The sequence below is a fragment of the Myxocyprinus asiaticus genome, chromosome 47 (assembly GCF_019703515.2).
Source record: "Myxocyprinus asiaticus isolate MX2 ecotype Aquarium Trade chromosome 47, UBuf_Myxa_2, whole genome shotgun sequence".
In the NCBI taxonomy this organism is placed as follows: Eukaryota; Metazoa; Chordata; class Actinopteri; order Cypriniformes; family Catostomidae; genus Myxocyprinus; species Myxocyprinus asiaticus.
Genome location: NC_059390.1, coordinates 9,118,682 through 9,143,795, shown reverse-complemented (window position 1 = coordinate 9,143,795; position 25,114 = coordinate 9,118,682). Strand labels below are relative to the sequence as shown.

Below are 25,114 nucleotides of genomic sequence, written 5' to 3'. Positions count from 1 at the left end.
AAGGGTTAATGCCAAACTGGCATCATGTCTTAATTTCCCACATTGACAATGTGTCTATGTACGTTAGTGCAATTAGTGCAGTGCTGTACATTTTTGTTTGTTTTGTACATTTTTGTGAAGGGGATCGGGTGTCATGTGACTGATCACTAGTGAATGGGAATAGATAGGGAAAAATATAAATCAATTTCACGCTTTTAAGAGCTATTCAAAAACAATCCTTCACCGGATGAAGATGCACTATAATGTAATGAAATAATTTAGATTTAAACTGTTCTTGAAAAAAACAAAAAAACATTTGTCTTAAAACATGGCTAGTCGGGTGGTGGGGTGGTGTTGTTCCAGTATCTACCAGCAGGAGCTAATAGGGACCAGCTAACCAGCCAGCTCCTGACTCCCTGATTTAACCACTAGAGTCTTATGGACAGGGGCATGGCCACAAGGGTGGTATGGGGTGTCATTTTTTTTTTGCCAAGGAATAGTCATATATTTGTAAAACATGATCATTTTCCACCCTCATTCTGAACATCTGTCAGAAACACAGGTTTTGGTGCTGCTCTCCTTTAAGACTTGACAGTAAATGCCCACTGTTATGATTGGCTCTCTGCTCTTGACTGACCTGCTCTCTCTTTGCCATCTTACATCTCACTGCTGCTGGGCAGGCTACTGAAGTGATAAGATAAAGTAGGCGTTGTTGAATAGTTGTTGTGGAGGCAGTCAGATGCAAATGTATACCACAGTGTGACATCACAATGTGGAGGAAGCAGAGAACGAGTCATTTTTGCAGCTTGTTTTTAACAAATGCTCTTTTTGCAGTGAGGAAGAAGTTTTGAGTTCTGAAACTTACAGAATGTTTTTATAGTACAGTGACCTCTTATGTGTTAAAAGATCAAGGGAAATTTGATTACTCATTTCATGACCCCTTTAATATTGTATTGTAAGAGCTGTATGACAGTCTCTCTGTCAGGGTTCACTTCTGTTGGTTTTGTTTATATCTATTTGTGGCTGAATTCTGACACTCATGTGTTGTGTTATGTTGTGTGAACACACATCATTGTTTGGTTTTCATTGCCAAGTGTTCTTGTGTATTGTCGTGTTGTGTGAGTGCATTTGGCTTTGTTTTTTTTTATTGTCATGTGCACTCGTGTCAGTTCAATCATGAGTGATACCCCACCCCCTTTGTTACCTTGTTATCAGTTTATTTGCCTCATCTGCCGTCCCTCATTACCCTCCTCATTTCTGTCCCTATTTAACCTCCCTGTGTTTTATGTCCCGTGCCAGTTCGTTGTCGATGTTATCCCTGTGTAGGGTGTTTGGTTGGTCTGTCTGTCTGTGCTGCGCTGCCTGAAGATTCCTGTGCTGAGCCCCTTGTCCTGCCCAGCCAACCCAGTTCCAGTCTGTTTTTGGTACGTTGTTTCTCCCCAGCAGGGTAGTTTTGTTTGTTTTTGTTTATTTGATATTTTAATAAAGCCCATCACTCCATCACAGTCCTCGCCTCTCTACTCCCCTAACCTGACAGCTTCTCTGTCTCTTTCTTTTTTTCCTTTCCTGTCTCTTTCTCAGATGTTCTGTGTCTGGTCCTTTTCTGAGGTGAGCTGACTCCTGTGTGGATCAGCAGGGTCCTTTGAGGAGCAGATATGGGGGACAGACAGTCAGAGGTGTGTTGAGCCCACACCTTGTTCGATGCCTTCATGCAGGCTGCCACATGCCAGGAGACACTCAGGGCTTCCCAAGAGCTGTGTGAAGAGCTGAAGTTGCATCCTGGCGGGCAGCCGCAATTTTACCACACCCTGAGAAACATACTGCACTACTGGCAGGCCAAAGCACTATGGGCCAAACTGGACAAATGAGCCAGCCAGCCAAAAAGAGTACATGAGAGGCCATGTTACCATTAACACCACGGTACAAACATATTTACTCGCCGCAATGCATTGCAAAATAGTATATACTGTATGTACAGTTCTCTTCACTTGTCTACAAATATGGAATGCACACAAGAACAATCTGAATGCACAATGTTTCAGGAGGTTACGTAACTCTCAATCAGGTCCTATTTCACCCCTTACTCAATTTTTTTATTTTAAGACCATTATGATTTTTTGAATTGTAACATATTTGATTATGGATGGGCAAAACCACCAATTTTCATAATCAACTAGTCAGTTGGTTGTTTGAATGACTAGTCGGTGTTAAGGGTAATAGGCTTTGTTTTGTTCAGGTGATCCCGATAAGATATTCAGAGGGATATAGGGGTGCTAAGCGTAGCACTTCTACATGGTAACTAAAGGATATTCAACAAAATATATGCCAAATAACTATAACATCTCATTACAAAAACTATCAAATTAAGAAAATTAAGAAATAAGAAAGGCTCCAATTCAGAGCAGCACAAAACCGCTTTTGCACATCGTAAATGCAGGATGATGCACTTCTATGTAACCGGAATGCTTCAGGGAGATCCTCGCTGCACATTCAAAAGCACAGAACTGCAAGATAATAATGCAGGTACACATCTAGTTTTCGACATCAAGTAGTTTAAATGCTCTCTAAGAAGTTGCGTCTCCCATTAAAACCACCACCACAAAATAATATTAAAGATTAATGTGAGTAGTCGAACCCACTAATCGACTAGTCAGTTGTTGGACAATTAGTCAATTAGTCGACCACCCTGACACTTCCCTAATTTTTATGACAATTAAAATAACAATAATGCAATTATGGATGTTTCACCTTTAAGTTCGTAATTCCCTTTATTCTACATGATGATTCTAATTAGATTCTCATTATTGCAAATGACAATGTAAGTCAACCTGTCTGTGCACTGTATTTTTTTTTTTTTTAAATCAGCATAAATTGCAAGCAGTACAACTAATTATATTGCTGGGTTTAAATGCTTTACAATATAATGTTATTACTTTTTTTGCATTATAGTACTGAGAGTGGGAAGGGGGGGAGGGTTAGTTCACCCAAAAATTAAAATTCTCTCACCATTTACTCGTCCTCATGCCATCCCAGGTGTGTATGACTTTCTTTCTTCAGCAGAACACATTTGAAGAAATATAGACAAATATTTTATCTCAGTAGGTCCTTAAAATGCAAGTGAATGGAGATTTCTCTTTTGAAGCTCAAAAACAATCATAGACAGTCAGCATAAATGTCATCCATATGACTCCAGTGGTTAAATTAATGTCTTCTAAAGTGACACGATCACTTTTGGTGCAAAAAAATATCTATATTTAAGTACTTTTTAACTATAGAACATTGCTTCCGGTCAGTAGCGGTATGCGCATTTGACGTAATCGCGTTGACATGTTCATGCGAGAACTGACGCACGTGCGACACACCCGGAAGAGCAGCACTGTTTACAACTGAGCAGGAGGAATGCTGTACTGAAGCTTTGTTGGTTTTGGTTTAGATCTGTTTGTTTACTCACAATGGTGCATTGTGTGCTTATGCTGGATGTCTCAACCAAGAGAAAAGCGTGAGATTACGTCCGTTACATGCCAATGCGAATTCGCCATATGAGAGACCAAGTGAACTCAGCGCTGCCTTGAATGCGTGTACTGCTGCTGACCGGAAGCAATGGTTTATAGCTAAAAAGTACTTAAAATTTATATTTTTCACACTAAAAGCGATCGTGGCGCTTTAGAAGACATTAATTTAACAGCTGGAGACGTATGGATGACGTGTAAGCTGACTGTCTGTTCTTTTTGGAGCTTTAATTTTAATTTGGAGCTTTAATTTTTATTTGGGATATCATGAGGGTGAGTAAATGATGAGAGAATTTTCATTTTTGGGTAAACTATCCCTTTAATTGTCATGAAAATAGTGTCACAAGGCAAAAAAATTAGCTTTTCAAGTTTTTTCAAGTTTATGCAAAATATAGTGAAAATGAGAAATATGATGCAGACATGCTCTTGAGTGGCTTTATGAGATTCACCCTTTTAAAAAAAATATTTTTGGTGTTCAAGTGACTAACCATAGGCACAGGTCTGTGTGGACTGTGGACAGCTATACTGTTGGGTTTCCTGGGTGCCAGGGTGGTTCTGGTGGAAAAGAGAGACACTTTCTCACAGAATAACATTCTGCATCTCTGGCCCTTCACCATCCAGGATCTTCGTGGGCTGGGGGCCAAAAAGTTCTATGGAAAGTTCTGTGCAGGAGCCATAGACCACATCAGTGAGTGAACCAGACAGGATCTGATTATTTGATTATTTGCATTCCTCAAACCACCATCATTCACAGTGTGGTTTGGTACAACTCTGTTGCATAGTTTAGTTGCATTGTAGATTGAATCCCTCTTTAATTTGCATTATTTATTATTAATATCTAAGTTGATTTAATTGTTTGAGTTCCATTAAAGCACTTCTGATTGTAAGTTTTAGTATGCTTTTTATATGCAGATATTCATCAGTTTCAGCTGATGCTGTTAAAGGTAGCCTTACTTTTGGGTGTTGGCATGTGAATGTGGAGTTCCATCTGTTGGAACCTCCTGAAGATCAGGAAAAACCAAGTAAGACCATATCTACATGCAGTTTCACCTGAATTTAAGGGAGTTGGAAATATAATAAATAATTAATTTCACCCTGTTCAGGTATTGGCTGGAGGGCAGAGGTCCACCCTTCCTATCATCCAATCATGTTGGTGCAACTATCGTTATGAGAACTCTCCATAGACATAATGATTTTAATGCGATTTTGAATTATTATTAGAAATGTCCTCATAAACCACATTTATAGCATAATAACATTGTAATTACCAGTTTGTAACCTAAAAAATGTCCTCGTAAATCATGTGAAGTGTATTTGACTAGAAGACTGTAACAAAAAATAAACTTTTATTTTTTTTTTTTTTTTAGCATAGATGAATATCTATATCATTGAACAAGATATGCATTATATAAACTTTTGATATCAGTGAGTGCACTGTCTAGAAATGTATAGTATTATACTGGAATAAAAAGGAAGTTTTAAATAGTACAGCACAAGCAATATTATTCAGTGCAGACTGCAAGGTCAGAGGTGACAAATCCCAAGATTGAATAATAAAATGTCACATGCTCCACATGTTTCAATTCAGCAATAAAAGACAGTTCCCCAATTTAAATTTTATCCTGGTTTGGTCTTCATGACTTGGACCACATGAAACAAATACATTTTCTGGAACTTCAAAACTGGCAGATGGATTTCTCTCATTTCTTTCTGTTTGTCCTGTAGGGTTTCGCAGGAAGATTTTCGGGGGAAACTGGCCATTGCCATCACTGCGAATTTCATCAATCGCAACACCACCGCTGAGGCTAAAGTGTAAGGGATCAGTGGTGTAGCCTTCATCTTCAACCAGGTGTTCTTCCAAGACCTGCGGCAAGCTACACATACTAAGTTATTACTAGGGATGTCCCAATACGGATACTGGTATCGGAATCGGGTCCAATACTTCACTCATGTTCTTGTACTTGTGTTCGTAAAAATGCTTCAATACCATTTGATGAACAAATGTAATTCCGAAAACATTCAGTGCACAAATTAAAATCACATTATATCCTAATGTGATTATTAAACCACAAAGGCTGCGATAGCACTAATTCACTTTGTAGCTTAAGGCACATATAGTCTACATATTTGTTTAATTAAACAGCAGTCTTTTGTGGTTTAAAATTCACAATGGTTCACGTAGCAACCTGCTTTTCCGGAAGTGAGAAGCTACCGTGAAAAACAGAAACGGAAAGGTTCAGAAAGCTTCACTCCAAAATAAAAGTTTCCACCAAAATAAAGCTCAACTATGACTAAATAAATCACTACTGTATAGCAATGTAATATTTACTGTAATACTACTTCTACTAATAATAATTTGAAATCAGTAGTAATTATATTTAAGCAATATCTCATATTTGTGATGCTCTCTTTTTGCAGCACTTTATTTGACAAAAATAACTCTAGTTTTGTATTTTAGATTGTGGTATGAGGTTCTGTATAAAAGCACTTTTGATATTTGAAAAAAAAATAACAATGTTGACAAATAATTGTTTTATTTTATTAAAGTTTTAATTAATTCATTTATTTAGACACCATTTTGATGATAAATTGGAAATAAACTTTTGATATGTAATTCAGATAAGGAAAAGGAAAGATCTCATGCTGGAAAAGGAAGTATCTGTACTTGTACTCGTTTAAAAAAAGTGGTATCGGGATATCCCTTATTATTAAAGTATAATTACAACATAACTTCTGTCAGAGAGCGAGACAAAGAGACCCAAGAGCAGAGGAACAGTTCAAAGGATTTATTCACAATAAATATTAATTATCATTGTGCTAGCAAAGGCCGAGGATCCCGGGTCTGGCTGCAGTAGTGGGAAGGGGTCTTGGAGATGCGTGCGTGCCATGGCTGCATAAGATGCAATCCGTGAAGATTGTGTTTGAAGACGACTGTTTGCATTAGGGTAGAGACGAGGTATTCTCAGTTGAAAATAAGCTGACACGCAGCAAAATGGAAGGCAACCACACTCCCGACAGGCGGGCAGAGGCAGACAACCAACCAGATACACGAGACAGGACCAACTAGACAGAGAGAGTGAGGTAAGTTACTTCACATCAAACAACAATCTCGCAAAGATACTGAGAACACGAAGGGCTTAAGAAGGGAATCAGTTAGATGCTAACAGATGCTAATTAGTGGCATGATCAGTGTTCCCCCGGGAACAAACAATGTTCCCATGGAAACACTGATCCTGCATGCCAGCAGCACCTACGAGACATGAGGGAGAGAAAATAACAAAACATACAAAAACTGACAAACTCACCGGAGCCATGACGCCACAGTATTACCTTGTCGGAGGTGAAACTGATCTATGAGGGCGTGGTCCAGGATGTCCCTAGCTGGGACCCAACATCTCTCCTTGGGTCCATAACCCTCCCAGTCAACCAGGTACAGGAACCCTCTGCCCTTCTGCCTGACGTCAATCAGTCTCCTGACCTTGTACGCCATGGAGCCCTCAACAAGACGTGGAGGAGGTATGACAGGTGTGGTGGGGTGTAAATTAGAACATAAAACAGGTTTAATTTTGGAGACATGAAAAACAGGGTGAGTGCGCTTGAGGTAAGGAGGTAGTTTAAGACGGACTTGGGACCCAGATTACGTGAGGGGAGTCGGAGCAGGAAGTCCTTAGGGGACAACCAAACCTTCTGCCTGCACATGTAAACTGGGGGCTTAGACCGGTGCAGGTCCGCCAACCTTTTAAAATGAGCGCCAGTCCGTATGAGGGCTTCTCTGGTGGCTTTCCAGGTGCATCGGCACCTTTGAATGCAGGCGTAGGCAGACGGGAACTGTATGTCGGGTTCTTGTGCAGGGAACAGAGAGGGTTGATAACCGAGGCTGCATTGGAAGGGTGATATCCCTGTAGATGACGACTGCAAGGAGTTGTGGGCGTACTCGACCCAGACTAAATGATCACTCCAAGAAGACTGATTATGGGAGGCCACACAGTGCAGGGTTTTTTCCAGATCCTGATTGGCCCGCTCCGCTTGCCCAATTGTCTGGGGGTGAAACCCAGAGGACAAACTCACCGTAGCCCCCAGCAGTAGATAGAATTCTGCCCAAAAACATGACACAAATTGGGGGCACATCGACCAAGAGGCCATAAATGCGGAAGACGTGGTTAATGACTGCTACTGCTGTCTCCCTCGCTGTAGGTAATTTGGGGAGGGGAATGAAATGAACCGCCTTCGAGAACAAAATCAAAGTTGAGTCAAAATGACTGTGTTGCCATGGGAGGGGGCGGGAGACCAGTTACGAAATCCATGGCTATGTGTGACCAGGGTCTCGAAGGGACATACAGCGGTTGGAGGAGCCCAGCCGGGGGTTCACAGGAAGTCTTATTAGTTGCACAAATGGGGCAAGCGGCTACGAATCGACGTACATCCTGCATTAGCAATGGTCACCAGAATCGCTGTCTAATGAGCGTCTGGGTGCGAGTCACCCCTAAATGACATCGATGCTGAATGAGTGACCCCACTGTAGGACGTGTGTCCGAACTGATCGTGGAACAAATAACCGGCCCGCTGGTCACGTAGCGGGAGGCATGGTGTTTCATAGCGCAGCACAGACTTTAGCCTCCACCTCCCAGGATACCATGCCCACCATGTGAGACAAAACATCGAGACAAAGAGTCAGGCTTGACGTTTTTAGAACCCGGGCGATACGAAAGGACAAAATTTAAAAAGAGTGAAAAATAGTGCCCAGTGAGCCTGTCTAGAGTTGAGGCATTTAGCGCTATGGATGTACTCTAAGTTCTTATTATCAGTCCAGACCAAAAAAGGTACCCCCGAACCCTCTAACCAGTGATGCCACTTGCCCAAGGCCAACCAGACAGCCAGCAATTCTCGATTACCGACATCGTAATTCCATTCTGTTGGTGTTAAGTGGTGCAAAAAAAAACAACCCACATGGATGAATCTTTCCATCCGAGGAAGAGCGCTGTGACAGGACCGCTCCAACACCCACCTCAGATGCATCCACCTCCACCATAAACCGACTTGCAGTGTCAGGAGTTACGAGGATGGGTGCAGTAGAAAACCGCTCCTTTAATTTAGAAAATGCAGCCTCAACCTCAGCCTCAGCTCGTGGGGAACAACAAAAGCCAGTGCGGGTGGAGGTGAGATCTGTCAGAGGTGCGGCGAGTTGGCTGTAATTCCTAATGAATCTCTGATAAAAATTAGCTAACCCTAGAAACCTCTGCAATGCCTTGCGAGAATCTGGGTTTGGCCAATCGGAGACGACTCTGACCTTAGTAGGGTCCATGCGCACTCCCTCAGATGAAACAATGAACCCCAGAAACGGAACGGACTATGCATGAAAAGCACACATCTCCGCCTTGACGAACAGCCGATACTCTAGCAGTCCCTGAAGCACCTGCCTGATGTGCTGAACATGGTCCTGGATATTCTGGGAGAAGATCAAAATATCATCAAGACAAATACAAAATGGTCAACCAGGTCTCTAAGCACGTCATTAACGAACCCCTGGAAGACAGCAGGGGCATTGACCAATCCGAAAGGCATGACCAAATATTCAAAGAGCCCCCTATGAGTGTTAAAAGCCATCTTCCACTCATCTCCCTCCCTAATCCGGACAAGGTGATAAGCATTGCGTAAAGACGGACGCTCCCTGCAAGAGTTTGAAAGCTGAGGACATCAACAGCAAAGGATAGCGATTCTTCACCGTGATGTCATTCAGCCCCCGATAATCTATACAGGCAATTCAATCGTACAGTCATACGGGCGATGAGGAGGAAGGGCCAATGCGCGGGACCAGCCGAACACTGCCCTCAAGTCGTGGTGATGATGGACAGGGGCATGCCACTGAGGGTGTGGGCAGTGATGGGTTTATCCAACTGGACCATAGGAAGCCACCATTTAGAAGCCAAGTCAAAATCCATAAAGTTCCCTTCGGCTCCGGAATCCACCAGGGCTGAGACTGTGTGACAGGTAGATACATACTGCAGCCGGGCCAGGAGAAGTGTCCGAAGTCCGGGGGTTTTGTCCAAAGGTGTTGCGCTTGCCAGTAACCCCTTCCTACTGATGAGCAGTGTCTTTTACCTGACAGAAAGCAGAAAAATGACCAGACCAGGCACTTCAGACCAGACAACTTCAGTTTAAAGTGGGACAAACCTTATGTTGTGCTTAAACCACAAAATGCTAAACTGAGGGTAATGTCTTTTCATATATTAATTAATTGTGATAATGACTGACAATTAATGTGATTGTAGTGGCCCTGTATCATTTTTTATTGTGTTTTAGGATCTGAACAGTGAGGTTGAGTGCTTGTCAACCTTTTCTCTGTTTCTCCTTTATATTTTAAAGACGACACTCACTACATCGTCATGGCTGCTAAAAAACAAAGTCTTCTTGATAAAGGAGTCATACTGAATGTAAGTAATCACTTGATATAAAACGCGTGTGTATCTGCATGTCTGCACATTCCTACTTTCAGTATGTTTGTTTTGCAGGATTATGTTGATACAGAAATGTTTCTGTCCAGGGGTAATGTGGACCAGAATGCACTGCTCTCGTACGCCTGTGAAGCAGCAGATTTCTCCACCAGTCATCAGCTCCCTACACTTGACTTTGCCATCAACGACTACGGTCAACCAGATGTGGCCATGTTTGAATTCACATGTATGTATGTATGCTTCTGAAAACTCAGCACTAGTGCGTCAGTGCAGGGGACGTCCTCAGCTGGTCACTGAGAGGGAGTTATCAGCTAAATCACCTCACACTGCAAAAAATCCAGTTTTCCAGTAAAACAAATTCATAAAATGGATAAATTAACTTAAGTACAATTGCATAGGGTATTAAAGGAATATTGTTGAATTAAAGTGTTTATGTTTTTATATTATATGTAGTATGTATTAAAATACTACATATTTCCAGTTAGCTATTTTCAATTGTTTTAAACAAAATTTAGTGAGACTTATGCATAAAAATAAAAAATAAAAATAAAAAACACATAAGAGATACATGCTCAGAAAAGGTTTCATTTCTTATGCAGTGTTGCTTCTGAGGTAAATATCTTTTTTTTTCTGTGTTCTGATGTTTTGTACTGGAAAGCAAGACAAAATTACTGAATACAAGGCTCCAACCATTATGGAAAACCTGGAAATATCTGTTAATATTTAAATTATGTTTTCCAGTCATGAAAATGTATATAATCTTAAAAAGTCATGGAATAAAAAAAAAAGAAAAAGAAAAATTCTATAGTGAAAATACATTTTTCTAGTTGTGTTCTTCCCTACAATGTTTAATTGGCTAGAAATTACTCTTTGTGAGTAGAATCTAAATAAAATCCTTGGAAATTCATGGAAATTCATTGGTCAAAAGGTTTGGGAATGCTCTAAGAAAACGATTTGTTGCAGTGCAGTCTCATATTCAAAAAATGTTTTGATTATTTTTTTGAATTGTTATTTTTATTTTGGAGACTATAAACATGTATAGTGTATTTACACAGCCCTTTTTCCCATAGCTATTCTGGACTATGGGGACAGGAATTGCTCAGTGATTTCTGGCAGCTATGGATACGGCATGGATGGTTTGCAGCTGGGGTCAGGGCAGCAACCCTTTAGAGGTTCTAGCTGAGAGTTCAGAAGTAAAGGGATCCAGATGAAGTCAAGACAGACTTATGAACATTAAATTTTGCAATGAAGGAATCTTAATTCTGTTCTGATAAAGGGCCCCTGTTTCTTACCCGTCTCAGAGAGAGTGTGTATCGGTTGCTCCCTCAGACAACACCAGAGAATGTCAGTAAGATCTACAGCCAGTACAGTCTGGATCCAACTAGCCATTATCCAAACATCAATATGCAACTCATCAATGCTGCTCAGGTTAGAAATATCCAGTGTGTCTTACAGTGATGATGGTGATAAAGATGATGTTGCTGATGATAATATGTGGTACAAGTGTGTCATCTCATAGATACAGGTGAGGGTCTGGGAGTAATGATTATATTTAACATGTTTAAATATTAAAATTAAAGGCATGTCATGACTCCTTTAAAATTATATTTGATCTAATGCAATGAAATTCATAAATTAAGTGTGTCTTAAATGTGCAAACAAGATTTTCAGCCAGGTATACAATTATACACATTCATACACGCTCTCTGATGATTTTGTGTGTGTAGAATCAACGGCTCGTAACAGTAAGCTATCGGGCTGGTGTCAGGAACAGTCGCAGGGTTACGTAAACATGTGTGGGACAACTTCCTGGAGGAGTGGCCTGGCCTTGTGCATTCTCATTCACAAATACAGACCTGACCTCATGTGAGTCCACACACTATCCTCAGAGAGTGATTGGTCGGTATTTGTTTTCTGTACAGGAGTGTGTACCCATTTTGCTGGAATTGCCGTTCTGTTGATTATTTGCTCTTACAAAACACTTACAGTACCATGGAAGTGCCATGGTACAATGATGGTTTCAGAGAATAATACCATGTTACTTATTTACAATGCATGGTGAATAATATATACCATGGGGCTAAATGATTATCATATTCATATATCATGGTATTCCAAGGTACAATAAAGAGAGCAATAGTGCCACCATAATAAATGTCCAAAAAACAAACATAGTATTGCCATGGTACCAAGTCCAAAAACATGATATTACCAGTACTTTTTGTACACAATGCAAATATTAGTGGTTTCAGTCTACATTAAATTATGTTTACCTTGTAAACCTGCGGGCTGCTCAGAGGATTTCTTAATGCGTGACTCTGATACAAGTGTCTTTGTTTCTTGCCGTGATTTTGCTTCTCTGGAGGAACATGAGGCCAAGCTTAATGGACAGATGGGTTTGAATGTGGCAGAGAAGGAATTTGATATTTGGCCTATAATGAATGGCAAGGAGATGAGCACATTGGAAGAAAGTGACTCTTTACATGGCATGTACTTCATTGAACTCCATGAGCTCCTCAAAGACAAATCAGGTTTGGGCCACTTTCAACTGTGGTGTGAACGTAGCCTATGTCTTTTTCTAGTTCGATCAAATTATGAGTAGTTGATGTTGCTTTTGGTTCATTCATCACACTGTAAATGGTCAAGTTGAGAGCATTGCATTATGGGATAGAGTATCTCATACATATATTATCTCATACAAATTCTGGTTGTATACTGCATATTCCAGGAAATATTGTATGTCATCCAGGTTTTCTATGCATAATTTCTTTTTACCATGCTCAGTGTACACACTACTTGCTACTTTTCTTTCAAAAATGGTTGGTAGTATGCTATTCCAAACATAACCACACATATATACGCACACAAACACATAAAAACATCTTTTTTTCTCTTCTAACAGAGAGCCTGAGCTCAGTCGAGAGAGATGTTCTGTTCTCCAGCACCAGGTCGCCCATCTCTCTACTCTGTAAACTGGGACTGAGAGTCTGTCCCGCAAGCGCAATCCTAGGGTTTATGCGCACATACACACTTGCAATCACACAACTGCTCTCTTTTTATGTTCCTCAGCCATATGTTGAGCTGTTATTTTTATGTTTATCAGGATAAGAAGGAAAAAGATGCAGACAGTGTTGGAAAGAGGAGGAGAACGAGTCAGGGTGGCCAATCAGAGGATGTGAGTATAGTTAAGTCCTAATGTGGCTTTTTACCTCTTTAATTCTATTAGCGTTTATTTTCTGTGATTATTTTCCTGGTTTAGGAGGACAATAACAAAGTTGTAAAATTAGCTGTAACTTTACACAGAAAAGGTTATAAAGTGATTTTTTCACACTAAAATCCTGTTTACACGCATTTCCTTTATGTCTTGTGGCTGTACTTTTGAAACAGTATTTTAACGTTAAAAAATTGGCCCTCATTCACTTCCATTGTAAATGCCTCTCTAAAACACAGATTTTTGCTTTTATTTAAGAAAGGAGGGACAAGTCAAAATACAGTTTTGTGGTAAACAATATTTTGCCACAGATGCTGTGTATAGCAAAGCAAACATTTTTAAGTCTGAAACTTAAACAAGGAGCAGCACACCTTTTTTAAACAAGGTATTATTTATGCCTGTAGCACAAATAGTGCTTGAAGAGTTAGACACTGAAGTTTAATACATAACACTAGGGGTTTAGAACAATTACATAGCATTAGAACAAGTATGAGCAACAATAATAGTGATGCTTGCCTTAGTAAGCGCCACTAATAATGACAAACCTTTGTTTGCAGGCATATAATCATGTTCGCCTTGTGTAACACACCTTGATACCACTGGTCAGTCGGACAGCTTTGTCCTATCCATGTTAAGCACCTTTAATGTGACTTTTGACCTTTGACCTCTCACCTGTATGACTCTCAAAATAAGGAGTTTCCTGTGAGCATGGGTGGCAGTGATGTGTGTTACTTCTGCGCTCAGTGTGTGTATGTCATGGAGAGGCTGAGCACGGAGGGAAAGTTCTTCCACAGGAGCTGCTTCCAGTGTGACCACTGCGGTTCCACTTTATGCCTCTCCAATTACGTTTCTGATCAGCTACATGGTGAGTGCGTATGTTTAAGCAATATAACACAACATTACCGACATTTCAGATATTTGGCGAGCTGTTTTATTTTTGCTCTGCCAATGAAAACAGTTCCAAAAGAATTGTAGCAGACAAACGGTATGCTACAAACAAAACTGAATCATTCCATTGCTTTTATTCAAAATATCAGCACTCTTGGAATGCCACTTGTGCAATCAAATTAGCGACCTGGAACTAACTGTTGTACTACTGTGCACTGTGCACTAGTTCATAGTAAAAACAATGTTTATGACCCTTTAACACGATGATGCTTACAGTGATAAAATTATTACTGAGTGATTCTTACATTTTATGCTCATTTTAAGTGTTTCGCTTTATGGATGTTGTCAGAAGATGGGCTTCCCAGGGTGTCAAAATGCGCTGTTGTTCTGTGTTGCTGAGGGCGACTGTTTTTCAGTCCAACAAACTGTTTTCTGTTGCTACCGTTCTGCAGTCATAAGGTCTGAAATGTATGTGTGCTGGAACAGGGCTTTTATTGTTGGCCCGAACATGACAGTATAACACTCAGAGGAACCGAGGCCCTCAGCAAATTGCAATTTAAACAAGTCAAAACGGCCAAAACAATTCGAACTGATAGGGTCTTTTAGATCACATGACTCAGACACTTCAAAGGTTTAAAAAAGAGGCAGCATTTGCAATGATTTCATTTACATTTACATTTATTCATTTGGCAGACGCTTTTATCCAAAGCGACTTACAAAAGAGGAAAAACATAAGCAAATTATCTTAAGGAGACAGTGGTACGAAAAGTGCCATATCACAAAGTTTCACTAGCATCAGAATAGCATTCAAAACAGATTAAAGTGGAATATTTTTTTAGTGAATGGTTAAGTGCTCATGGAAAAGATGTGTTTTTAGCCATTTTTTGAAGACAGAGAGTGAGTCAGCTTCACGGATGGAGTTGGGAAGGTCATTTCACCAATGTGGTACAGTGAAACCAAAAGTCCGGGAAAGTGTTTTGGTGCCTCTTTGTGTTGGTACAACAAGGCGACGTTCCTTAGCCGACCGCAGGCTTCTGGTGGGAACGTAGCTCTGCAGAAATGATTTTAGGTATGCTTTAGCAAACCCAGTGATTTTGTATGCCAGCATCAGAGCCTTGAACTTGATACATGCATCAACCGGCAGCCAGTGAAGAGAGACAAGGAGTGGTGTAACGTGTGCTCTTTTTGGTTGATTAAAGACCAGACGTGCTGCTGCATTCTGGATCATTTGCAGGGGTCTAATTGTGCATGCAGGGAGGCCTGCAATGAGAGCATTACAGTAGTCCAATCTAGTTATGACAAGTGACTGAACAAGAAGTTGTGTGGCATGTTCAGAGAGGAAGGGTCTTCCTGATATTGTAGAGTGTAAATCTACATGATCTTGCGGTCTTTGAGATGTGGTCTGTGAAATTCAGTTTGTTATTGATGGTTACCAGTAGATTTCTGACCGTTTTGAAAGGAGTTACTGTAGTTGCACCCAGCTGCACGGTGAAGTTGTGTTCAACAGCAGCGTTGGATGGAAAGACAAGGAGTTCGGTCTTGGCTGGGTTAAGTTGTAGGTGGTGTTCCTTCATCCAGGCCGAGATGTCTGCCAGGCAGGCAGAGATTCGAGCAGTCACTGTGGTGTCGTTGGGCTGGAAAGACAAGTAGAGTTGCGTGTCATCAGCGTAGCAATGGTAAGAGAAACCATGTACCCATGGTATAAATAAGACATTTAGTCTCTTGTTCAAATACTCTATTTTCTTGCGATCTCTTCATTTCTTTTTTTGTTTTCTTTTTTTTTCTCGGTTTGTACAGGGAAGTTTTACTGTAAGCACCACTACGGTTTCAGACTGGCCGGAATGGCTCACAGAAAGAGACCGGCCCCTCCTGTGGCCCCTCGGCCTGCTCAGGTTACCATTCACCACATAATTTACATGTACATACGTACCTGTTTCAGGGTATGTTTGGTCTTTTATTATTCCATTGCATTTTCCATATTTAACAAATACAAAATGTCCAAATACTTTTCTTAATTTAGAACAATATATCTACTGTCAATATATAATTTTTATTGTATAATTTAAAACCTAATAAACTTCTTTTTGTGTTATGTTTTGCTTGAAAAGTGTACTTGTGCTGTCTTTCTTTAAAAAAAATTACACTTGGTTTTCGATATTTTGCTATCTAATGCAATTACATTTATACATTTGTAGCGGAAGTGTAAATTAAAGGGGTAGTTCACCAAAAAATGAAAATTCTGTCATCATTTCCTCACCCTTGTGTTGTTCATAACCCTTTCTATCTTCTGTGCAAGCCAAAATGAGATGTTAGGCAAAATGTTTGCTTCAGTCACCATTCACTTTCACTGCATCTTTTTTCTTTACAATGAAAGTGAATGATGACTGAGACTGTCATTCTACCTAACTTCTCCTTTTGTGTTCCATGTAAGATAGAAATTCATACAGATTTAGAACAATATAAGAGTATGTAAATGGTGGCAGAATTTGAATTTTTTGGGGAACTAACCCTTTAAGTTAATAGTCCAAATACTTTTTGGGTCACTGTATATTGTTCCTTGATGTAAAAGAAATCTCTTACAGCTAATAAACGCTCATTCTATTGGTGCCATATTTTAATATTTTTTCCCTGGGGGTACAGAAATTCATGCCAGGGGGACTTTGACTTTATTATGCCTGTCAGATTTATTAATGATTTTTACAAAACCATGTTTTGCATGGTACTGTATTTCTTTAACCAGTTTTTGAATATTGCTAGTGTTGTATGTTTGAATAACCTCTTTGAGGTTGAATTATGCAGTGTGAGTATGAGTAATTCAGACAAGAGAGAGAGAGAGAGAGAGAGAGAGAGAGAGACTGAAAAAATAACATTTCATTTCAGTTCTCATTTATAATTTAGGCACAAACCGGCATGCATCTTTTATTTAAACAAGCTTTACATGCATTACAAGGGGCAAAAAACCTAGAAAACCCCCTGCAGACTAAAAACTAAGAAGTATAATGGAAAAACTTGTGTCTCTGTCTTTTCAGGCTGTTCCTGCCCCATCCTCGGATTCTACATCTCTGTCCTCTCCAGGCTTAGTGGACACGGCCATCCCTCCAGACTGCTGGTCCTCCAGCACCAACCGAGACATGACATCAAGCATGGCCAAGCAACTGTGTGGTACTCCAGAGCGCATAGAGCTGGAGAACTACAAACCCTGCCCACCAATGTTCAAATTGAAGGGGGGCTGGGGGGATCCGGCACCCCCCATAAGGCATTAGGGACACCCCATAAGAGATAAAAAAAAATAGACATTGGGGGGTCCACAAGTATTTTTATTTTAGTAAAGATAATAATGACAAGTAAAAATGTAAATGGCCCTACATCACAAGACCACTATTCGCACAGCACAACCTCAGCACGAGCCTGCTGGAGAAGAACTCTCCAGCAGGCTCAGAGTCAAGGTAACAAGCAGAATGCTATTTTTATGTTCCAAACATTCAATGATATGCTTTTTCTGGGTAGTTTTCAATACGTTTTTTTCCTTCACAAAACTCATCATGACACACTGACCACTTTTATTGCATATTGCACATTTTTAAATATATTTAATATATATTATAGTCTATTACTCTGCTTTGTACATTAATAAAATAGTGTCTTTTGACTTTATTTAACTGCTTTTTGTTGAATGGTGTTAAAGGTATAGTTCACCCAGAAATGAAAATTCTGTCATCATTTGCTCACATCATGTTTGAAACCAAACCAAGTAAACCAAATCACTGTATAATAAAACTTTAATAAAAACTTTTTTGTATAAAAGTAGCTCTGAATCAGAGCTGGATGAGGAGGAGCTTGCCTGGAAGAGGGAGGAGGAGCCACACGCCAGGACCAATGTCAAGAGAGATGTAGATCTGGGGGAGGGGAAAAATGAAGAAGAGGCAGGTGAGGATCAGAAAAGGGCAGAAGGATGAAGAGGAGGAGGTGAAAGAAAAAGAGGAAGGGAATGTTTCTGAAGAAGAAGACGAAGAAGAGGAGGAAGAGGACGAAGGAAATTCTAGTGATGGTGAATGGTTGTTTGCAGTCAATAACTTTTATTTTGGGTATCTTTAGAAAGGGCTCTGATTAAAAACAAAATAATCTTGCCTGACTTCCCTTTTGACTATATATCTTGTTGATCTTTTGGTTTTCCTTATCTGGTTTTCTGTTACATTGCCAAAGTATCTGTCTTTCTTGATGTATTTGTGTTTGTACTTGTATTTGAGGTGTATGTTTACGTGTTTGCTTGTCTGTATGTGTTTATTTCTGTGTATTAATGTGTCTGTGTTGTTCTGGGGTTGCTTACCCCCAAATTATGGGGTTAAGGTTAACTAGGTTATTCATTATGATGAGCCATCTGGAATAGCATTTCCCGACAGCTCTTCGGTATCAACAACTGGGTTGCATCTTCTTTTGTCTGAGTTCTGTGTCATGCCATACATCCGATCATTTACAATAGAAAAGTACAGATATGAGAGTGCAATGTCTGGCCATCAATTACTTTCACTTGGTCGAAGGCGTGCCTAAGGGTTTCGTCTCGCATCTGCTCCAGAGGGAAATCCCCTATGGGGAATACTCTAAGGGCTGGGGAAGCCGAGACTTCCCCCTCCCTTACATCATCCTGACGCAAGCTGACTTAGACAGCCCCGGCTCCACCTCCCCAGCCAGCGCATCGCAAACCACACACGAGACGCTTTGTTACAGGATCCATCCACACAAATTTCTCTAAATAAAGTGGTAAATGCTGGCCAATTCTTACCCAAGATTAGCAGATGGGTGAGGCGGGGACAAACCGCAGCCTAGACACTATGCTTTTGTCCCCGAAATTGAATAGTAATAGTCACTATGGGATAATCGTGGATATCACCATGCACACACCTCACCTTCACCCTATGACAAGCACCCAAATCCTCGTCTTGAACCAGGCATTGTTGGATGGAGGTTTGGTTGCAACCCGAATCCACCAAGGCCTGGTATGTACCCCCCTTAATACTTACAGGTATGCGGTACATCCCAGCTCGATCGGGGCGGCCTGCGGCGTGTCAGGGACCCGGACCAATGTCCCCACCTCCATCATCGGGCATTGGTCCTGTAAATGCCCGGGCTTCCCGCAGCTCCAGCAAACTGGCCCAGACTTCCCGCCCATGCCCGCAACAGCGGATTCACCGACCTGGGAGTTAGCGCAGAGAGGGACAGGGGAAACCAGCAGGTTGTGCAATCCATGAAGCTGGGGAGCCGGTTTGGGAGGGGGAATTCCCCATTTCCAGGGAGGAGGTATAGGACGAGAGGGGAGGAGAGAGAGTGAGGGGAGACAGGAGAGAGAGAGAAAAGAGGATCTCCCGAATACACCGCCATATGGTCCTCTGCCAGCTGGATGGCCGTTTGGAGCGACGCCAGGTGATGGCACTGGACACACTCCGCCGTCACTCTCGGAAGCCGAGCAATAAACTGCTCCAGTACCATCAGGTCAATCACAGCCCCGACATTGTGTTGCTCAGCCAGTAACCACCGCTGGCAGGCATCCCAGAGCTGTTGGGCAGAGGCAAATGGGCGGCCGTGCTCGCCAAGGGTCAGTGAGCGGAAGCATTGGCGCTGTTGTTCAGGTGTCTGGCTGACCCATTGCAGAATGGCTTTCTTTAGATCGGCATATGCAAGGAGGTTCTCTGCTGGTAACTGCTGCACTGCGAGTTGGGTCTCCCTGGACAACAGCAGTAATAAGTGGACCGCCCACTGGGTGCTTGGCCAACTGCATGCCCCTGCCCAAAGAGCTCAAAGAAAGCCTCTGGATCATCATGGGGGCCCATCTTGACCAGTGGAACATGGGCCGGGGCGGTCGCGGGGTCCGGGGTCGCAGCGGTAGCCCCCAACTGGCGTAGCAAGCTCTGGGCCTGTAGAAGCACAATGAACCGCTGCTCCTGCTCTGTGCGCAGCTCGAGGAGGGCCTGATACTGCGACTGGTGGATGCTGGCGAGGGTCTTTTCTCCAGAGGTGAGGCCTCCATGTCAGCGTTCTTCATCCTTCAGTCCTGGGTTTTGGCACCAGTGTAACAAGTTCGTGATGGGGGTGCAAGGAGGAAGCGGGAGTCGGCGTGTTCCAACACAAAATGGTGTTTATTTTTCAACTACAAAAACGTGCTTTTTCAGCAGACTTCACTCTATTAACATGCACACGAGTCTCTGTGGGCACGTGGTAGCACTCTCTCTCCCCTCACTGGCATCTGACTCACTCTTAAATCCGTTTCCAACTCTCACTGCAATGACAAACAGCTGTTAGAAACAATCATTGACAGGTGATGATCCTTACCATTCTCAGCTCCCGATCTCGCTCTCCATTCACAAGCCGGTGCTAAACCACGCCCCCACCACGACACTAATCTATCTGTCTGTATGTCTGTGTGTCTGTCTGTCACTCTTTCTTATCTATCTATCTATCTATCTATCCAGTATATTATAGTATGTCAGTATTATATATAGTATATTTGTTAATATACAGTATATATTGTTATACTGTGATATACTATATATAATATTCTGGGTGTGGAGAGAAAGAGAAAGAGAAAAAAAAGACATTTCTATTATGTATGTATGTATGTATGTATGTATGTATAATACATAAATGCATATAAATTAACTTTCATTTTATGGACTATGTTGGAAGAACATTTCATTTCCTTGAATGCCTAAATTCACAACAATTATATCTGAAAATTGATCTGATAAGTTGTATACAGTGGTTTGTTTTGATGGCTGTGGTAACTGTTTTGACAGTACTGAACATAGTTTAGAGAAACATGTAATAATCAGCTGAGAAAAATGTATTCTACATATCAGGGAATAAACATGCATATTTAATCAAAATTAAGAAGTTAATTACTGATTTTTGTGATCTTGCAAAATGTGTGTGGTTGTGGTGAATTTTCTTGAATTGCAATTCAGTAAATTCCTCTTCCTGTCATTCCATTTCAACATCCTGTGGGTGTGATAAATTAGATTCAAATTCATGAATTGAAAGAGGGCCAATTCTGAAATCTTGAAAGTTGCCCAACACTGCTTTGTGGTGTAGTATTGTTTAATTGCTCTACTGTATGCTCGTCTGTGTGGTCTGATTGTAGTGCACGTGAGCTGGAACTGAAGGACGGACAGAGTCGTCTGCAACAGGAGCTGAGAGAGTGCATGGCAGTAGACAGTCAAAGCAGGCACAGAAACAAGACTATATTAATAGCTCAGCTTCCTTTTCTACATAAGTGGTTCTTCAATTAATATGTTTCACAGTAGACACATAACAACATGACACTGTGTCTATTTAAACTAACTTTCAGACCATCACACAGGAGAGGAGGATTTAGCGGAGGAAAGACATATTTTACGAGATGCTGGATGTGGTGGAGCAGAGGGATGCACTGGTAGCCCTGCTAGAAGAGCAGAGAGTGAAGGAGAGAGAGGAAGACAGTGACCTAGAGGTAGTGATCCTATTTAAGGGCTTCAGCCTTCACTGGGACCTACTCACAAATGCATGGACTTCATAAAACAGCTTTTAAGGGCCATTCTGTGTCTATTTATGCTACAAAAATATGCAGATGCACTGTTTTCATTGTTTCAAACAAGCCCTTCCATCTACACTGGGCCATACATGCAATGGTCTATATATGCTTTGGTGTCTTAAAAATGGACACCAGGACTCAGCTTTAATTTGACCAGATCCACCATTTCTTGTACACTACTGACGGAAGGGAATGTGAAATAGCATATACTTTACATCCATTTTGTTACTGTACAGGATGTTCTGTTCAGACTGATGCATGTAAACATAATGTAGATGCACAAAATAAGGCCTGTCTACATTTTTTTTTTTCAAATGAAATTGACTTACTATTTTTTTTACATTGTTTAAGCTGCACAATCTACCCCCCACACAATTGTCTATTCTGAAAATAAAGGCACAATTCATTTATTGGCTGAAATATGCTTAAAAATCATGTGAATAGGTACTAGCAACATTTTTAAGCTCCACAAGCCCTTAAAGGCAGCATAAAAGTAAATCCGCAAGACTCCACTGTTAAAATCCATGTCTTCAGATGTGATATGATAGGTTGGGGTAAAAAACAGATCAATATTTTAGTCCTTTTTTCCTATAAATTATCCTCCGTGCTCAGTAGATGGTGATATGCATGAATAATGTGAATTGCCAAAAATAAAAGAAGAGAGTGAAAGTAGAGATTTATAGTAAAAAAATTACTTAATATTGATCTGTTTCTCACCCACTCTTATCATATCGCTTCTGAAGACATGGATTAAACCTCTGCAGTATTATGGATTACTTTATGCTGATTTGATATGCTTTTTGGAGTTTCAAAGTTTTGGTCACCATTCAATTACATTGAATGGATATACAGTGCTGAAATATTCTTCTAAAAATCTTAATTTGTGTTCTGCAGAAGAAAGAAAGTCATACACATCTGGGAAGGTCTAAGGGTGAGACAATGATGAAAGAATTTTCATTTTTGGTTGAATTATTCCTTTAACACTATAATGGTGTCAGAACAACACCTATATTTACAAAAACAAAATCCTTTTTTGTGTCTCATGAGGTTAAATCTTTTGCTTAATCTAGCTTACTTACTATATTTAACATACACATAATTAACATTAAACATCTTTAAAAGAATTACAATCAGGCTTTACGTGGCAGTGGAGGTGAATGGGCGCCCCCTGCTGGCAAACGCTTGTAGTGTTCCAGCTACGTTCATTTGCAGCAGTTCCCCGTCTGCCCGTAAACGGACTGAAGTCACGCCTCTCCATCTTTCCTGATTCACTGTTTCCGTTCGTGGGAAAAGTTAGTGCCATTCCGATTGTTTCGAGTTGACGAATTTTTTTTTTCTCTCTCTCGATTACAATGAAAGTAGAAGTGCGCTTACCGATGGTTCGTACGCGTTTAGGCTCGGAAGGTCGCAGTTAATCGAGTCTTTATTTTTATATGGACAAAAACACTCCAAAGTGAGTGAGGAGTGAGTTTCCTACGCGAAGAAGAAAGCAAGTCGGAAAACAGAAGCACGTAAGTTTCAGAGCTAAGAAGGTGAGTTAAAGCAACACTAGTTTTAAACATCTGGAGTTGTTTACTAGCCTAAAGTTTGTTTATTTATGGCACTGCTGATACATATCGGTTGTTACTTTAAATGTAGATAAATATATCTAGTTTGTTTTGTTATGTGTGTCATTTTTTTAAAATGAACTGTTGGTTAAAAAAAAAATATATATATATATAATATGCGCACTGGATCAGCACGTTCCTGAAGGGTGATGAGTGAAAAAATCTAAGCTGTGCAAAAACCAAACGGAAACACGCACACTTGATATGGAAAGATAAGCGACTGGCAGACTCAGATGCTGCCATTAATGAAGTACATTTGGCCTTGTTCGTAGAAACGGAATAGTGGAATGAGTGCAGCTGTGTTTTAGGCCTACAGTTTAATCAAACTAGGCTACTTTGGCTTTTGTTTACCCTCCCATCAGAGATAGTGGACGCCAGAGTGAAGTGTGTGCGGGAGCCGCAGGCTGTGATGATCCGCCGCACAGGAATGTGCAGAATTAGCGGATCTAAAAAGCGCATCTGTAGTTGACAGCAGCTGCTGCATGACTCTGCACAACAGAGAGACTGATAGACTCTGCAGCTCGATAAGAAACTACATAAAAAGTGAAAAATTACAAATACAAATTAATAGAGCCCGACCGATACCGATTTTAGAGGGGGACAATTCACTGATTACCGATATGGTGACCGATATAGTTAATTTTTGAGCTGGAATGACAGCTCAAGACCTTTTCTATGTGGATTGTGCACCAATTTTGCACCAATATGACTATGCAAAGGTACTCAGAAGGCTGCTTTCTTAAACAAATATTTTTATCAAAGAACATTTGACATTATTATTATTCACTGTCAACAAATTATAGAAACGAACACTGAGAAAATAAGGAATAAATAAAAATACATTAAATAGCTTAATAAACATCAGTACTGTATGTTTAGTATCAGTCAAATGTTGACCATTAAAATAAAGAATAAATTAAAATAAATAGCTAAATAAACATCAGTACTGTTTAGTATCAGTCAGTTGCTGACCATTTAAATAAAGAATAAATAAAAATAAATAAATAGCTAAATAAACATCAGTAGTACTGTTAAGTATCAGTCAAATGCTGACTATATAAATACTGCCAGTCAATTAGTAGCAAGCTGTAAAACAAGAAGTATTTACACCTGCCGAGACAAGAGAAAAACAGCAGCAGCGGTATTACACTTTATTCTGCTATACAAGTTCGTGGGAAACTTTCAATGGTGGAAAACCAGACTTTTAAATATTACATTTTAGAAATGCAACGACTGGAATTGTTCGGTTGAAGAGGGTACCAAACTGTGAGTCCTGAACAAAACAGTTTGGTGAATACATGTTTACTCATTAGCTTCCACTCAACTGACAAGCAATAAAAGTAGCTATGTGATTAGCTAGTTAGCTATAAGCTCGTTGTCATGGGGAGCAAAAGATGGACCAGCATTGCGTCTCACCAACTAGGTAACAACATAGTGTGAAGTGAACACTCAGCAGACACAATCCACCACTGCACTGTTGTCTGCTGAGTTGCAAAAAGATACTCTGATGTTTACCTTTCAATCTGCTACATTACTGACTGCACTGACACACTATAGCTGGCTAACAGCAAACAGATGTGATAAACACGAGTGACACGGTTGTCAGGGACAGGGTTAACGTTATATTAGTTATATTGAAAAGCGAAAATGATGGGGTCATTGTTTATTAACTTTCCAGTATGTATTTCACAAACTAGTTAGCAGCTTACCGAGAAGAGACCACTTAACTCCGCACCGCATAACTCCGCCCTGTCTGCAGAGCCACCGTCAGTTCAGAGTCAGCTCTGTAAACAATGGAGTTGGAGCGCACTCTACTGGACAAACATTGTTATGACACCAATTCTAAAGCATTGTTTTCTGCATTATATGTTCTGAAAAAAGTTTTCATATCTGCACATATCAGTAAA

At 40.6% G+C, this 25,114-nt stretch overlaps 2 protein-coding genes and 1 pseudogene across 3 annotated transcripts in view; 2 read left to right on the top strand and 1 right to left on the bottom strand.

The window, feature by feature from the left end:
* The first annotated feature begins 1,634 nt into the window (after positions 1–1,634).
* LOC127436590 (protein-methionine sulfoxide oxidase mical3b-like) lies at positions 1,635–17,995 on the top strand (annotated as a pseudogene).
* Positions 17,996–18,891: 896 nt separating this feature from the next.
* On the bottom strand, positions 18,892–20,076 carry LOC127436589 (uncharacterized). The gene is made up of 2 exons (XM_051690856.1): positions 19,929–20,076; positions 18,892–19,816 (listed from the first exon to the last, which is right to left on the bottom strand). The coding sequence occupies exons 1-2, from the start codon at positions 20,074–20,076 to the stop codon at positions 19,134–19,136; spliced, it is 831 nt and encodes a 276-aa protein (XP_051546816.1). The 3' UTR covers positions 18,892–19,133.
* Positions 20,077–22,858: 2,782 nt separating this feature from the next.
* LOC127436754 (tetraspanin-9) overlaps positions 22,859–25,114 on the top strand; it is a 29,501-nt gene continuing 27,245 nt past the window's right edge. Inside the window, exon 1 of one of the 2 annotated variants that reach the window (XM_051691100.1) lies at positions 22,859–23,111. The gene's annotated coding sequence lies outside the window, so the exon portion shown is untranslated. Of the gene's footprint in view, positions 23,133–25,114 lie in introns of both variants that reach the window. The other variant, XM_051691099.1, reaches the window with a different exon arrangement.

What these genes read in the sequence shown, in the direction of transcription:
- LOC127436589 (XM_051690856.1), bottom strand. Translation starts at nt 20,076, where the DNA reads ATGAAGAACGCTGACATGGAGGCCTCACCTCTGGAGAAAAGACCCTCG. An exon ending in GCCCAGAGCTTGCTACGCCA is followed by an intron (nt 19,817 to 19,928) that starts GTTGGGGGCTAC and finishes CTCTTTGGGCAG; the next exon opens with GGGCATGCAGTTGGCCAAGC.